This window comes from Urocitellus parryii, chromosome 14, assembly GCF_045843805.1.
Source record: "Urocitellus parryii isolate mUroPar1 chromosome 14, mUroPar1.hap1, whole genome shotgun sequence".
In the NCBI taxonomy this organism is placed as follows: Eukaryota; Metazoa; Chordata; class Mammalia; order Rodentia; family Sciuridae; genus Urocitellus; species Urocitellus parryii.
The window spans coordinates 41,460,462-41,478,498 of record NC_135544.1 but is presented as its reverse complement, the minus strand read 5'-3'; the positions used below and the strand labels follow the sequence as shown (position 1 = coordinate 41,478,498).

The 18,037-nt window shown below is 31.8% G+C and overlaps 1 protein-coding gene across 7 annotated transcripts in view; it reads right to left on the bottom strand.

The window, feature by feature from the left end:
* The window catches only part of Nek1 (NIMA related kinase 1), a 163,381-nt gene that overhangs the window by 119,398 nt on the left and 25,946 nt on the right, over positions 1-18,037 (bottom strand). For all 7 annotated transcript variants that reach the window (XM_026389744.2, XM_077792549.1, XM_026389747.2 and 4 more), the window contains 4 exons: positions 14,390-14,450; positions 10,574-10,725; positions 337-396; positions 37-96 (listed from right to left, as the gene is read on the bottom strand). In XM_026389744.2, coding sequence (XP_026245529.2) covers positions 37-96; positions 337-396; positions 10,574-10,725; positions 14,390-14,450 — 333 coding nt within the window. The remainder of the gene's footprint in view (positions 1-36; positions 97-336; positions 397-10,573; positions 10,726-14,389; positions 14,451-18,037) is intronic.

Here is an 18,037-nt window from a genome sequence, read left to right as displayed (position 1 = left end):
GGCAAAAGAAGAAAAATAAGGAAAAAAGGTTCCTACCTGATCCTTTTGCTTCTTCTCTTTTTCAATAAAGTCCAATCTTCTCTTTCTTGCTTGTTCCTTAAATTAAAATAATAATAATAATAATTTTTACTGATAATAATTCCTACTTTTCTATTTTCTTCAGGAAAGTCAGTATGCCAACGGCAGATGTAAGCCCAAGGAAATTAGGAAAAAATGCTTTTTTGTTTGAAAGAATAAGGAGGAAAGGTTTGGAGGTTTTATATTGTAAGATTTTGTTTCTGTTTTTAGTAATTACTTTTGCAAAGCTTTAAAATAAGCAGACAGATGTCTTTATACCTCAAACATTTTCCTCCTTTCTTCTCCAGGATTCACTTTCTTCACTGGAGTTTGATGGGCCTGGACAAAAAGTAAAACTACAAATTAGATAAAGACTTTAAGACACCCATTTAAAAATTCCCAACTTATGGAAATTTAAAATAAGAAATAGGTAATGTCAATACTGACATAACTTTTTTGAAAATTATCTTTATAAAAAAGAAACACTACTGTTTGTATTTGAAATGTTTTCTGCTAGAAATGCTAGATTTAAAGAAACTATGTAAAAGTGTTCTTCCCCATTTATCAACTAGTTTTGTCCTCATGTATGGATATTAATTGTAAGTTTTCTAACGTTATGATAAAATATTATTTTAAAAGTCCAACAATAAGGAGATAAAGTTTTCTTTGAAAATTACACAGTAGTATGTTCATTAATAAAATTCAAATAAGAATAAAAGGGCTGGGGATGTGGCTCAAGCGGTAGCGCGCTCCCCCGGCATGCGTGCGGCCTGGGTTCGATCCTCAGCACCACATACAAACAAAGATGTTGTGTCCGCCGAAAACTAGAGAATGAATATTAAAATTCTCTCTCTCTCTCTCTCTCTCTAAAAAAAAAAAAAAATTTAAAAAAAAGAATAAAAATTTATAGTCTACTTAATTCGCCATTCCAGAAGTAATTGTTAATATTTTCATGAGTATCCTTTCATTTCTTATGAACTTAAATATATATGTACCTATATACATATACAGAATTTTAGCTTTTATAATTTTACATGTGTAATAAAAATGTGCTATTAGATTGTAAAAAAAAAAAAATCTAAACAATGTGCCTTGACAGTTCTACATCATGTTAAGCAAACTAACAATGACAGTATTCTACATGGAGCTCTAATTAATTTAACCATTCCTCTAAACAACAGCCACTGGGCTGTTTCTAAAATTTTCCCTCTTTATATGCAAAAAGGAACTACTTTGTACATACAGCTACATGTTGAGTCTTTTAGAGGGCATGTTTTAAGAAATGGAAACACAGCATAAAAAACATTTCAATGTTGAAAAAAAAAAAAAAAAAAACGCCCTCCCAAAAAGTCTTTTCCAATTATACTTCCACCCATTTCTCCACATTCTCACAAATACTGAATTTTCAGACTATCTTGAAATTCTGCTCCTTGAAAAGGCTAAGAATATCTCTGGTTGTATACATAGTATATTCACACCAATTTGTGTCTTCATACATGTACTTTAGATAGTAATGATTCATCACATTCCACCATCATTTTTGTGCTCTATATATGTAATAAGAATTGTAATGCATTCTGCTGTCATATGTAAGTAAAAAAAATTTACAAAAAAAAGAGAAAAGGCTGGGGCTGGGGTTATGGCTCCACAATAGAGCACTCGCCTCGCACATGCAAGGTCTTGGGTTCGATCCTCAGCACTACATAAAAATAAATAAATAAAAGTTATTGTGTACAACTACAAAAAAAAATAAATATAAAAAAAAGGCTAAGAATACTTTCCAGTATATCAGATATGTTTATTTCTTCTTTTATGAATGAATTATCACCTAATTTGGGGGTTATACAACTTTAGGAGCTCTTTCTATATTATGAAAAGTAAGATGGCCTATTATAGGTATTTTAAAATACTTTTCCCACTTCTTTACTTTAATGCCTGTCTATTATTTTACTGCACAGAAGTTAATAACTTAAATACAGTTAAATCTACCAATCTTTCTCTTTATGGTATTCTGCCTTATTCTATCTTGGAAAGGAAAACATTTTTAATTTTAAGTTTCCATTTTACATTTAGATCTTTATCTGAAATACATTTCTGATAATGAAATGAATAGAAATCTTTTTTTTCCTTCAAAAATCCAATAATCTCAACAACTTATAGAGAAATCTCTTTCCCCACTAGTTTGAAAGGCCTATTTTATCATATGATAAACACACACACACAGAATCACCACAAATACATATTAGTTTCTGGAATTTTCTGTTCTGTTCACTTATCCATCTTCTCTTTTTCATTCCTTTTTTTTTACACTGTGATATAAAACCACCCATAGAAAAGCAGATAAAAGACAGAGATTTAATTAATACAAAGGAAATACCCATGTAATCATCACCCAAGATAAGAAACAGAATACTGACAAAACTGAAGTCCTCCAAGTACCCTTCCAAACCCCCTACCTTTCCTACTGAGGTAGCTGCCACTATGACTTCTGTTATTACCATTCTCTTGGTTTCTGGTATTATTTTAAGCCTGACTAAAAAAACTAGTTTGTTTTATAAAAATGGATTCATATAATACATATTATTTCAGCTTTTTCTTCTTTTGATCAATATTGTTTTTAAGATTTGTTTTGAATCCACATTCATTTTCTTCATTGACATACAGTTTATTAATATAGATTCTTTTCTTTCACAATTATCTTGTACCTTTCTTGTAAGATCTATTCTGAACTTTGAAATGGGGGTTACTATTTATTTCCACTTCATTTTCTAGCCAATTATTCATTTTTAAATGTTGATCTTCTACCCAACTACTTTATTGAATTCATTAATATAGTTGTCTGCTGTTTCATTAGAGTATCTAGATGGCAATCATATTATCAGTAAATAATGTATGTTTTCTCTTCTTTTCCAATGTTTATGTTTCCAATTTTTCCTTTTAATTTCCTTGACTAGGACCTGGCAAAACATTTAATGATGCCAGTGATAATAAACACCCATGACTTATTCCTGACTTTAATGTTTCCAATTTTTCATCATTATGTATAATGCCTTTGGTAGATAGCTGTGTGCGTGTGTTTGTAACACTGTATTAGCTTAAGAGCTTTGTCTTCTACCTTTTGAATCGAAGAATTTTTAAAAACAAAGATTAGTGTTAAATTTACTAAATTTTTAGATTGTACTGAGGTGATTTTTATAAAGTTTTCTCCTCTAATTTGCTAATGCAGTAAAATTCTAATAATCAAGTTTTCTACTATTGATCCATTCTTGTATTTCTGAAATGAGTCCTACTTTATAATCATTATTCTCTGGATAATTTGCTTGATTTTAGTTGTGATTTTTAATTCTTTTTTAGGATTTTTTAATGCGTGCTCAGAAGTATAACAGACTTATGATTTTCTTTTCTTTTTATTCTGTTAACTACCCAATTTTGTGATCAAGGTTAAGTCATTAGATTAATGCATTAGATTAGATTAATGCATAATCCATTTTTCCAAAAATTTAAAATATAATTTTCTACATACCAAATAAGATAAAAATTATTTATAAAAAAATTTAAGTTATATACGTCCATCTCACATTTCTCAGCTATAGAATAAATGATATTCTAGAAGAATACTGTATATATTTTTTTGTCTGTGTTGGGTTTCAGTACAAAGGAAAGCAGATGCTATTCATATATATTTTTATGCTATTCATATGTATATTTTTAGTTTTAAATAAATATTTATTTTTATATGTGGTGCTGAGAATTGAACACAGTGTTTAAACACATGCTAGGCAAGTTCTCTACTATTGCACTTGACCCCAGCACCCAGATGCTACTTTAAAAAATTACTTTGTATAAAAAATTCTTCATGGTCATTTATATTATTATTCAAACAATTCAGCATTTGATTAAATCATGCAGTAACAACTCTGTTTCAATAGCAGCTACATTTTAGCAAATGTCAATGTTATGAAAAAGTAATTTTAAACACTATTCATTGTTTGAGTTTTCTAAATTTTGTAGAATGACCAACATAGGTAGGCACTAAAAATCTGAAAAGCAATTCAGACCCTTACAAAATAAAAATGACACCTATACATTAAAAATTAATAAGGTTGGGCTGGGGATGTAGCTCAAGTGGTAGCACGCTCGCCTGGCATGTGTGGGGCACTAGATTCGATCCTCAGCACCACATAAAAATAAAACAAAGATGTTGTGTCCACTGAAAACTAAAAAATAAATATTAAAAAATTTTCTCTCTTTAAAAAAATTAATAAGGTTAATTTTGAAACTATAGCTGTTAAATTATATTGCTCACAATATATAAAGAATAACTAGAGCCAGGTGTGGTGACGTATACCTGTAATCCTGGCAGCATGGGAGGCTAAGGCAGCCTCCTGCCTTAGGATCACAAATTTGAAGCCAGCCTCAGCAACTTAGTGAGGCTCTAAGCAAGTTAGCGAGACCTGGTCTCAAAATAAAAAATAAAAAGGGCTGGGGACTGTGGGAAGCCATTTTAACACGTGATTGGGTGACTCCCGTTAAGGGCCTGAGGCACTTTGGCTCTGTCGAAGCTTTCCTGGCCCTTTCCTGATGAGAGAGCCCATCCGTGTGGGGGTGTGCCTGACCACTGACCCCGGGGACCCAATCACTGACCCTGACCTTGGAGTGCAGCCCCCCCCCTTCAACCTTCATTGGATGGAATTCTCCCCTGAATCTCTTGTTCCCCAATAAAAGGCTACTCCCCGGCGTGTTCACTCTCTCTCTCTCCTGCTAGCCCTGAGTAATCCTTGCTGCCCTGCTGGGCGGTTAGAGGTGGGAACCAGAGAGGTGAGCCGTCTCGGACCTAGCAATATAAATAAGGTAACTGAGTCTGTGTGTTTTATTTCGATCTCTTCTAACTAACTTTATGCCTAGAACCTCATTAATGAAACCATTGCGCAGGCCGCGTGGTAGAATGGGGACGTGACTCAGTGGTAAAGCACCCTGCAATTCCTTCTATGAAAAAACTAAACAAAATCCTACAAAGGCACAAAAGTTCACTCGTAGTGAAAAAAATTCAAAAAGATATTTAAAGTTTCTGTTCAAAAGGAAAGCATGATAGATAATGTAAATGGTACATAGTGCATCTTCTACATTTGTGGGTTCCATATCTGCACATTTATAGATCCAAAATATTTTTTTCAATGTATTTATACTGAACATGTCCAGACTGTTTTTTCTTGTTATTATTCCCTAAACAATACAGTATACAACTATTTACATCAGCACTTGCATTGTATTAGGTATTATAAGTAATATAGAAATAATTAAAAATATATGGAAGAATGTATAGATGTTATAAACTAACACTATGTCATTTTACATTCAAGAAGGACTTAAACATGTGTGGATTTGGGTATTTGCAGGGACTCTTGAAACCAATCCTCAGAAGATATACCAAGGGTTGACTGTATTTCCCTTTTATGAAATGAAATTATTTGGCTTCAAATGAATATATTATTTAATGAGTCCAGTATTATTTATTTATAAGAAAATAATAAAATATATAAAACCATCTAGTTGGTTCATAAACTTATAAAAAGAGAATGATTCTAATATGCTTTGGCATTTTTACTAAATGACCACCATAAACCAATCTATTTTACTGTTACAATATTTTGCCTCAAAGCTAAAATGTGATAAATAGTACTAAGTTTAAAACTTGATTCCACTCTCATGACTTCCTGACAAAATAATCCAAGCAGTGAGTCGCCAGAACCATCATATCACACATGCTCACTGTATTACTAGTCCCTAACTCCTAACCTCCAATTTTGACTAGTTATTTCAATTCAACTTCCATTTAAGCTAACCATGTACCTTACCACTTAACCCAGAAAGAGACACTAGAATTGATTAAACGCGTGCTCAAAGATTTAAAGAATAGTGGCTTTCAAACTTTTTCTAAAAGCAACCCACAGTAAGAAATATGTTCCCACCTGAACCTAGAGAAGAAGTGTATGCACATGTATACACATGTCCAAAGTTTCATAAAAAGTCACTACACTTTATTCACTAAAATGATTTTGTCACAATTAGTGGATAGAAACCCCCAGTTTAAAAATAGTTATGAGAGACCTCTGGAGACACTATTTTTGAAACACAAGAAATAAAAATTGTAGATAATGCTCTTCATAATATTTTAAAGACTCAGTTAACATTTTCAGGCATGTTCTATGTATAAAGAATTTAAATTAGTGGATACGGGGAGTAGGGGTATAGATCAGTGGTAGTGTGCTGGCCTAGAATATGTGAAACCCTGTGTTCAAACCTCAGCATCAAAGGTAGGGGGGGTAGTAAAATGGTGACAAGTGTTACCCAGGAACTTTGTTAAACATACACACACACACACACACACACACACACACACACACTTATATATATATAAAACAATGCCATAATCAGAGCACTAAAGTTGATTTTCATTGTTAGAAATGCTATTAGGTTCCAATAATAATCATGGTTTTCAACTTCCACGGTTTTCTGATTTTCCTCCTTTGTTGATATGAATACTCAAAAACAATTTGGTTGTCTTTAAAAAACAATATATAACTGATTATCTTGATTTTGTTAAATTTCAGATTTAGGTAAACACAAATAATTATATAGCATCACTGGCCACAACTGCGGCACTGCACACTGTACTCATTACCTTAAAACACTTAAGTGTCAGCAAATGCTTTGAAATATTATATGTTATATAGGTTTATTTCTTTTCTTTTTATTTTTTATTTTAAATTTATTTACTTATTCTAATTTGTTATATATGATAGTAGAATGCATTTCAATTCATAGTACATATATAGAACACAATTTTTCAAGTCCCTTGTTGTACACAAAGTAGATATATATATTTATTCTATAAACTCCAAAAACTCTTACATAATCATCTTCTGTAGAAAGAAAATATATAGTATAAGTATTCCACGCAAATAAATATTATTTGGCAAAAAGAAATAAAACAGTGACACATGCTAAAACATGGATAAACCTATAAATACTATGCTGACTAAGAGAAGCCAGCATAAAAGACCACCTATTATACTATTTCATTTATATGGAAGAATCAGAATAAGCAAATATGTAGAGACAGAAAACAGATTAGTGATTGCCTAGGGTTGTGGCAGGAGTCCTTCTCCCATTAGTAACTGCTAATGGGAGAATTTCTTTTGGGAGGAGATTGGTATGTGCTAAAATTGGAAAAATGGCTACCTAAATCTGGGAATATGCCACAAATTATTTAACTGCAAACTGTTAGTGGGTGAATTATACCGTATGTGAAATATATCTCAATAAATCTCTTTTTTAAAAATACATATCTGCTGGATACACTGTAATCCAATAAATAACTTAGCAGGCTGATGAAAGAGGATTGAAAGTTCAAAGGATTAAAAGTTGCCTGGGTGACTTGGCAAGACTCTGTTATTAAACAAATAAAATAAAATGGTCTGAGGATACAGCTTAGTGGTAGAGTGCCCTTGGGTTTATATACTGGGTATGAACGTGTGCATAAGCACACACACACACACACAAAAACAAAACAAAACAAAACAAAAACCCAAATCAACAAACAACACAATAAAAAATACATGATTTCTAAGAGTTTCTGAGTCATAATTTTTGGACTCAGAGCTCTACATTATATATTTTGACAAGTTCTAAATGTTACTTCATGTAGCCAATTTAGCACCAGTATATTTGTGAATCACAGATACAATATTTAACCAAATAATTAAAAAGTATGAATTTGAATAATACAGCAATTTGGTATAAATGACTAGATTTTATACTAGTATGGGACTAGAAGAAAAGGCTTACCTAAGATATAATCTTAGGTAAGTTACATGAAGGTAGACATTTTCATCTTTTTTTACATATAAAACATCAAAGTAATCTGAAAATAAAAATGCCACGCTGTTCCTCTGAGATCATGTAGGTATTTTCAGAACACTATTTATACACTGAAGAAAAAATATAGTAACATAAAACATCTACACTTAAAAATCAGAACCAAAGTACTGAAATGTATTCATGGAGCTCCCTCTGGTGGCTTAATAACCACTCTTGTTTTAGCTGTTAACTAAAAAACAAGCTGTGATTATAGGAACTAAAGCAAAGAAAGTCTTCTGATACGCAAATATTTTGATGAAATGCTGAGTATTGCAACAAAACTCATCTTTTGGTTAAGTAGTTATGGTTTTCCTTATAAATTTCCCATTTCAAAAAAAAAAATTCCCCATTTCCAACCTAAAAATTTAAAAATTCCAGCAAGTCTTGTAAATCTAAATTTAAAAGATATTTTGTAATTGCTGGGGGAAAAAGAAGTCTTCTAAACAAATACAAATCCTATAACAATCAAGGAAAAAAACCTTAAGAATCATACTTAAAATACTTTAGAAATTTGGTAACTGTTCCCCCCAACCCTGTTTAATTCTTTTAACTGTTAGAATATTTGAAATTTTCTTCATACATTTATTTGTTATGTTTTCTTGGGGTTTTTTTTCTGTTTATTTTCCTTTATTTTTTTCTATTTTTTCATTGTGGTAAAATATATAACCACACTTACCATTCTAACTATTTTTAAGATTCAATACTGTGGAATTAAGTACATTCACATTACTGTACAAAGAAATTTAGTTTTAAGTGTTCTTAACATAAGCTATACAATATTCCAAGTTCTAATACTATTTAGTTTTCAATGGTCAAGCTTCCTAAAAAAGCTTGAGACCAATGACTTCTCCTGAAGCCCAAACATTTGTAACTATCATCTGAATCACTTGTCTATTATTCAGAATATTTGATAGATGGCATCAATTATGCAGAACATTAGGAAATGGAATCTCAAAATTCCACAGCATGCTGTTCTTGTATAATAAATAAATATTAACTGAAAATGAGGGAAACATTAAGAAAAATAACATTATATGATTCTAAAAGATACATGACAAAAACAATTATATATCTATTTTTTTTTAAAGAGAGAGGGAGAGAGAGAGAGATGATTTTTTTTTATATTTATTTTTTAGTTTTCGGCAGACATAGCATCCTTGTTTGTATGTGGCGCTGAGGATGGAACCCGGTCGCCCGCATGCCAGGCGAGCGGGCTACCGCTTGAGCCACATCCCCAGCCCTATATATCTATTTTTAAGATGGACAAAATGTCTTTACTTATTTTTCATTTATTTTTTTTGTGGCTGAGGATGGAACCCAGTGCCCTCACATGTGCCAGGCAAGCGCTCTACCGCTGAACTATAACCCCAGCCCCAGAAATTATATATTTGACTACAATACTGCTCAAAGGTGATGAACCTTCTATTATATCATTAGTTCAGCTCACCAAAATTCTAAGTTCTCTCAGACTAATACATGGCCATCTAGAGATAAGATAACTCTATTTCTAGAGTTCAACAAAGTATGTATTCCTCATTGATAATGGCATTCTCTGGCCCTCACCAATAGTAGTTTTCTTCCCTGGGAGGGCAGATATTATACATGAGTATATTCCAAATCTTAAGATGGATTTCAATTGTAAAAACTATATATCTCAAAAATTAACCATGAAATAAATTTACTTTGAACACACATTTTACTGAACTCTATTTAGAAGAACATATTCCAAGGAATTTAGGATCCAGGACCTGAATTTTTTTAAAAGGACATTTGTAAGAATACAACCAACGTAAATTATTTCATTTCAACAATATGTAATGCAACCACAGAAAAAAGTTATCCCTTTAAAAGTTACTTCCCTAAAAATAGTTAATAAATATTTTAATTTTCTCTGTTCAAATCACTGTGTAATTTTTGTCTCCTGACTCCATCCTGACTTATATAACTTATTTGAAGACTCATTTACAGTAATCATTTAGAATTATTTTGTGACAGATTTTTACCAAAGTGATGGATTATTCTGACTATGAAGTTTAACTTGTTCCTACAAATATATACAGATACGTGTGTGTATGTATACATAGTCCCAAACAGGTCCCATATATCACAGCATACAATACTGACATGTAAAAAACATTAAATATTCTACAACTGACACTGGGTTCTTGCGCATGTAACTTAAATGTTTTCATCTGAAATATGATAGAGTAGACTGTATGACTATATTCCTTCCAGCTCTATGATTTAATTTGTGAGTAATCATTTACAAAATTTCCCCAGATGTTTATCAAGTATATCACAGATATTTACTTCTTTCATGTACAAACCAAATGGTTCAACTCAAGTCATTCAAAAGTGATTACATTTATAACATCACTTTATTTTTACTGCACGAACTAGTTTCTTAATATATCTATTAAAAGTTTCTGCAAGACTTCTGTAAGACTCCTTAGTATTAGAAGACTAGTACAGTGGAGAACAGTAATGTTCCTTGATAATTAATAAAAACAATCCCATGAATATCAAGATAACTCAACTGAGCTACTATAAGACCAAATTGATTTGTTGCTAATCAGAGTTTGTAACATGATCATACCTGTTTATATTTTTGAAGTGGTTTCTTTTCAAGTAATTTTTTATCTCCATGTTTCTTATATGTTAAAGGTATTCCATATTTAGCAGCAGGCTTTGTGATTTTCTGAGCAGGCATAACAGAAACCAAGCTTTGTCCTGAAGTTGGCCTTTTACCTACATAAAAAGACATAAAGAATTTTTATATTAAATTTTTAATTAAAATTTTTCAAGATGGCACTTTTTCACTTTCTCAATTACAGCATTTGAAACTTTCTATAAAATACCTTATTTATTCCTGAGCATATATCAATGACAACTATTTTACACTAAATCCACCTTTGGAAAGAAGCAAAGAGCCAAATTCCCCTAAGATGCTGAAATTCCTTAAATATTAAAAACAAAACAAACAAACAAAAAAACCTAAAATTGACTGGGGGTAGGAGGGTTGTACGTATCCGTGAATACATTAAAAAAAGAAAGAAAGAAAGAAAGCCCAATAAATTGTAAATTCTAAATGGGTAAAGTTTATGGTATATGAATTCTACATCAATAAAACTGCTCAAAACAAATTTTATTTTTTTTTATAAATTACTTTAAAGCCAAGCAAAGTGATATATTCCTAGAATTCCAGCTATTCAGCTACTGAGGCAGGTGAATCGAAATTCAAAACTAGCCTGGGCAATTTCATGAGATCTTGTCTCAAAATAAAAAAAGATGGGCTGGGGATGTGGCTCAAGCGGTAGCGCGCTCGCCTGGCATGCGTGCGGCCCGGGTTTGATCCTCAGCACCACATACCAACAAAGATGTTGTGTCCGCCGAGAACTAAAAAATAAATATTAAAATTCTAAAAAAAAATAAAAAATTAAAAAAATAAATAAATAAAGATAAAAAGAGTTAGAAATGTAGCTCAGTGGGGAGAGTGTCACCTCCCAGTCCCTCAAAAAAAAATAATTATATTAAAAAATCAAATCATAAAATTCAAGAGCAACTAGTAAACATTAATTCCATCACTATGAGCAATTTTCCCCCCTTCATATATGGTCTGAATAATGTTTATACCTAGAAGAACAAATACCTTAAAACATTCATTAGCTTAAGGCACCACAAGATAGGTATCTTTATACATTGTTGGTAAAAAATAAATAAATTAGCCAAACTTTCTGGAGGACAAATCTATATCACAACCACTGTTTATAAACTGACTTTAAAGAAATAATTAGAGAAACATAAAAATTTATGCAAGAGAATAAACCTTACAGCATTATATATTTAATCCTTATTGAAGCCAAGATGAGATTCGGTCTAAGAACAATAAGTTGAAGAAAAGTAAAGAAATTCAAAGGAAATTCTACTATTTATTCACATCTCTCAAGGATATTAAATGAATTCAAAGAGTATGAGCTACATCACCCTTACCCAAACCCTCTTTCCTCTTCTATTTTCCACATCTGCCAAGGTACCTCTGTGCTCAAACTCCCCCACAGCCTGAGTAGGAGCTTGCTTTCTTTCTTCCTCTTCCAGCCCACTCTCTAGCTCAGGATTTTATCATGTGCTAAATCAATTTAAATCAATCTTTTCCAACAAGTATTCTTCCTTTTTAGGAGGTGAAAGGAGAAAAAAAATTTAACTGGTAGTTTACAATAAAATACTACCATTAAACTCAGATCTTCAAAGAAAATGTAATTGCAATAGAAAGTGTCATCATAATAATGTGAGTTAAAATAAACAAAACTTTGTTTATAACATAATTCTAATTCAAAGTCATTATGAATATGTCATCACAGAAAAATATATCAAATAACAGTGTGTGTTAAAATTGGTGTATTTTTTTCTTTAACATTTTTTTTAAAGTGTTAAACATTTTTTTAATTTATTTTTTAAGAGAGAGTGAGAGAGGAGAGAGAGAGAGAGAGAGAATTTTTAATATTTATTTTTTGGTTCTCGGCAGACACAACATCTTTGTTGGTATGTGGTGCTGAGGATCGAACCCGGGTCGCACGCATGCCAGGCGAGCATGCTACCGCTTGAGCCACATCCCCAGCCCTTCTTTAACATTTTAATAATGAATACATATCATTAATATAATTTAGTAAACTATTTCAAAAACAAAAAAATGTTAGCAATTTGGTTGGCATGTTAGAGACTCAGAAATAATTTATGTTGATGATGTGTTACACAGTGTGATGGGGTAAGGTTTTCAAATTATATAATTACATACACTGACCTGGAAACTAGTAAGTGTGAGAAATTCAACCACATGATCAAATTAAGAGATTCAACCTACGATTGAATTAGAACACAGATATACAAAGTCACAATACTGTAACTTGACTAATTGTACTAAAATAACCACAAAAATGTGTGTGCCAGAAAAGTGACTGAGGGCACAAATGCATAAAAATGATGATTCCCAAGATACAGATATGAATAGTTCCCAACCCCGTTCCAGAGAAGAGGGAGAAATATTTATCTGATTTTTGAGTACTTCTCAGGTTTAGTGTCAAGGTTGCCTCTAGCAAGAAACAATGTAGAGGCTGGAGTCCATAAAAATATTTATAAACCCACTAGCAATACCACCTTATTTTAGCCCCATACTATTGAACAATTCCTTCTTTCAAATGCTCTTAAAACAAATGACTTTCTCTTTCGAATTCCTACATAGATTTATCCACATGGAAAGAATGTCTTGACTGATGTTGGGTGTTTTCAGCTTTTGACAATGAGCTTTTTGATTAAGATTTGACTTATGAAGCTTGACTGCTAGGAGAGATCATGCCAATTCTGTTATTCTTAGTCTCTTGTGAAATTCTGTGTGGAGTGAGTTATTTCTTAGGGACCTACACACTATACAATGAGAGAATGAGTTTAAGGGTCATTAAAAGGAGCTAAGTGGAGTTGGGGATACAGGTGAGGGGCAGGACACTTGCCTAGCATGCCATGAGGCCACATATTTCAGTATCACATTTAAAAAAAAAATACAGCTGGTCTTCCTGAGAACAAACTGCCATGCCATTTCCATTCTATATGGACTCATGTTATGATAGTTATATGTATTAATCTATCCAAACTCAAAAAAATATATTTCTCACACCTTACATAACGTTTCAATGATTTTAGAAATCACACCTTTCAATGATTTTAGAAATCTATTCTGATTCTATGCAGGAAAAAATAGTTTCCTTCTCACACAAATGTGTGTGTATGAGTATATGTGTGTATGTTTATGTATATCCATGCATTTATATAGGTATAGGTATAGTTAATAACCACATAGGCAATACTACAAATTTAATGCCAGTAGTCACACTTAAAAGAAAACCTATGCTTAATAAATTCATATAATATAAGAAAATTTTAGAATATGAAGTATTTAAAGAAAAATAACTTACACAAAGATTTATACCTATACTGGATAGTCTATAACATTCTATAACAATGTTCTTAGCAGAGCATTTGACAAATATATAAAATTGCAAGCCAGGTTTAATTTTTAAACATTTTTTAGTTGTTGATGGTCCTTTATTTTATTTATTTGTAATGTGGTGCTGAGAATTGAACCCAGAGCCTCACACATGCTAGGTAAGTGTTCTTCCACTGAGCCACAACCCCAGCCTTCAAGCCAGGATACATTTAAATAAGACAGATAAGAAACAATTTTTAATTTATCAAAAAGTATTGTACAGTGCCATATATTGTAAGCAATTTTAAGGCATATATCTTCTAGTTTAAATTTAGCCTACAATCATCCCAATTTCTTCTTTCTTTTCATCTATATGTCTACATACATTTCTAATATAATTAGGATTGATTGTCACAAACAGATGAAAAGCCCATTTACCTGTTATAGGCTGTGCTCCAAACTTTGAAAATGTTTTTAGACAAAATTCTTCTGCAATAAGCTTAGATTAAGAAAGGAAAAAAAAAAGTTAAAAAGATTTTAAATTTCCAAAACCAAAAGACCCTATCCATGCATCACAATACAGTTTTTCTTTTTTTCAGTCATATGCTGCCAAAAGAGCTGTTCAAATTAAAACCAAATAACCCATTCAAAAGTCTCAAGCTAACTCCCTCTATCTTTTTATTTTTATTTTTTTTTAGTTGTAGTTGGACATAATACCTTTATTTTATTTGTTTACTTTTTATGTGTTGCTGAGGATCAAACCCAGCGCTGCGCATGTGCTAGGCAAGTGCTCTACTGCTGACCCACAACCCCAGCTCCAACTCCCTCAATCTTACCAACTTATTTTTATTACTTCTCCAAGAGAAGTTTCTTCTCAAACTAATCTAATGTACAACCTAGACAACCATTTACCACTTACTTGCTTTGTATGCAAATACTTAAACAAAATTACCTATCTGGAATAATCTCTATGTCTATATGCATTCATATCCATCATTTACTTCAAAATGCTTCAAGAGTCATGTGTTATCTAAAGATACTCAGAATCATTTCAGCATATTCAATGAGTTCACACACAAAAATTGTGAATGTTACTGGATATATATTCTTACATAATGTTTTTCAAAATATTTTTTTAGTTGTAGACAGACACAGTGCCTTTATTTTATTTATTTATATTTATGTGGTGCTGATTGAACCTAGTGCCTCACACATGCTAGGCAAGTGCTCTAGCACTGAACCACAACCCCAGCCCTACTCTTACATAATTTCATAAGTGTCTCTTTTCATCCTTACTTTAAACATTTCATTACTTGTTCCTCATCATGTGCAAACATTTTCAGAAGCAAAAAATCACTTACACTTCCTGAAAGGAATTTTCTCTCTCTACTCCAAATTTTTTTTAAGTGTAAAATTATGAAACCAACCAAGATTTAGCTTCATAAGCTTGCATTTTTTGTTTTTTTAAACTGGATAAAGACAGGAAAGACAAATGAATTTTCTCTTTTTCCAAGAGAAGTAAGGCTAGTGGAAAGAATAATCTTATAGCTACAATGGACCAGACTGCAATTGGCAGAAAACCATAACCTAAGATGGTTTTCTTTCCCATTAAATATCACCTATAGGGGGCTGGGGTTGTGGGGTTGTGGCTCAGTGGTAGAGCGCTCACCTAGTATGTGTGTGGCCTGAGTTCGATCCTCACACCACATAAAAATAAATAAAGGTATTGTGTGTCCAACTTCAACTAAAAAATAAATATTAATAAAAAAAGAAAAAGAAGATCACCTATAGGTCTCAAACCAACAGAATTAGTATTATCGGGACTATTAGTTATACAAATTTTCAAGCTTTACCTCAGAATTACTGCAACAGAGATTGTGATGGGTGAACCTGGAAAACCCCTCCAGGGGATTATGATGTGTGCTAAACTTTGAGAAACCAGTACAGTAAAGGATAAGTGTAGGTGAAAGTGGTTCACAGGTATTATAGAGCAAGTATGTGAATGTTTTCTCTTCTGAACATCTGCATTTTTTTCCCTTTATGGATGAAAATGGATGTTTTATGATCTCCACCTTGCTCCAAAATTGAATAATTCTTCTTACTGAACATGAGTCTTTTCTCTTGTTTACAAGCTCATGTGAATTGAGAGATAAAATCATAGAATCCAAGAAGATTCTGGAATCCTTATGTTGTGCTAATACAATATCCACTATATATGTCTATCTTTTGAATTAAAATTTAAAATAAGTGTAATTTAAAACTCAGCCCCTCAATCACACCAGCCACATTTCACGTGCTCAACAACCACAAGTGGTTAATGGCTATAATGTTTGAAAATACTGATATATGGAACAGCTTCATCTTCACAGAGTATTCTAATGGACAGAACTTATATCCACGATTTGTCAGGTAACATCCAGGAAGAAATGCCAGGGTGTACAAGATTGAGAACTAGGCCCTAGCAACCTTGGCTTATGGCACTGAGAAAATTTAGGTATTAAAAATTAAAACTGTACAAACCATTACAAAAATACTAGAAACAAAAGTTATAGTAAAATCACAAATTGTGTCAAAATTACAGCCTTAAAAAAATTACCACATACTGGGCACAGTGGCCCATGCCTATAATTCCAGCTATTCAGGAGACTGAGGCAAGAGATCACAAGTTCAACTCTACCCTCAGCAGTTTAGCAAAACCCCGTCTCAAAATAAAAAATAAAAAGGGCTGGAAATGCAGCTCAGTAGTAGAGTACCTCTGGGTTCAATCACCAGTATAAAAAAAGAAAGAAAATGTCACAATTTTTCTCTCCTGAACATGAACAAGTAAAATGTAACAAATAAAAAATGAACTCAAAGAATAAAAGATGTAAGTTTTCATGAAAAATGAAATCTAAGAGGTACTTAAGTACCAATGAGGAGGGTCAATGTATATATTAAACATGTAACATTAAAAATTCCATTTGTTAATAATCATAATCTGCTCATTCCTCCAATGAATTTTGCATATTTCAGGCTTTAATATTTTCCCTTGTATTGCTAGCTCACTGAATTCCAGTGTTTTGGCCTTGGATTGAGTGTCCTAATTGCTTGAATGGGGCATAGAAACTTTTAACAAGATTAAATGAAGTCACTGTTCTTCTCTAGTAGCTGTCCCAAAAACAATACACTACATCATAAAACTGTCCCTATAAATGTTACTTATAACAAAGAACTCTTATAAGACACCCACATCTCAGAGGTTGTTGCTATGTTCTATACAAGTAAACTTTTAATTGGCTTTCTTGCTTACTAATGCATTCTTTTGGTATTAATAGTGAAATCCACATCTCTGTTTTCTGAGGAGCATTTGTTCGCAGGAATGTTCTCTTAAGCCAGAAGGATATAAAGTTATACAACCATGATTTTACTACAAATTTACAAAATTGCTTAAGGTTGGTTATTTTAATTAACAAATGTTATATTAAACAAGAAAAGTAAAATAATTCCAATTTCAAAGGATCACATTTTTATGAGTAACTCATGCTAACTGATTTGATATACACTGATTTATAAAACTGGTCACATTAAAATTCAGTTCAACTCAACAAATATTTATATATTTGAATACGAGAGGAAAAATCATGAGTCAATAATCTAATACACATACATAAAAATGCCCACAGAACAATCATTTCCAATCATTTTTTGTCAAGTAAAATATAATTTTAACCATATAAAATCATGTTGATAATATATTTATATAGTATAACAGATTGATATATAGATGGCATCTAATATATATTAAATATTTGGAGCACTTATGTGCTAGACCATTGAGCATTCTATTGTACTATCTTTAATTCTCCTAACTATCTTACAATATAGATATATTTATAATCCCACTACAAAGAGAAACAAAAAAAGGTTTGATAAATTTACAGTTAGAAACAGAGAAATGATGTACAACTAGGAAAGCAAAGAGAAAGAAATGGAGTTATGTAAGATGGAAAAAGGAAAATGACACCAATAAGTTTGAAAAGGCATCTCATTCCCCAAGGTTCTGATATGCTTTCCATAAAAACAAAGTGCAGATTCTAAGTACCATAA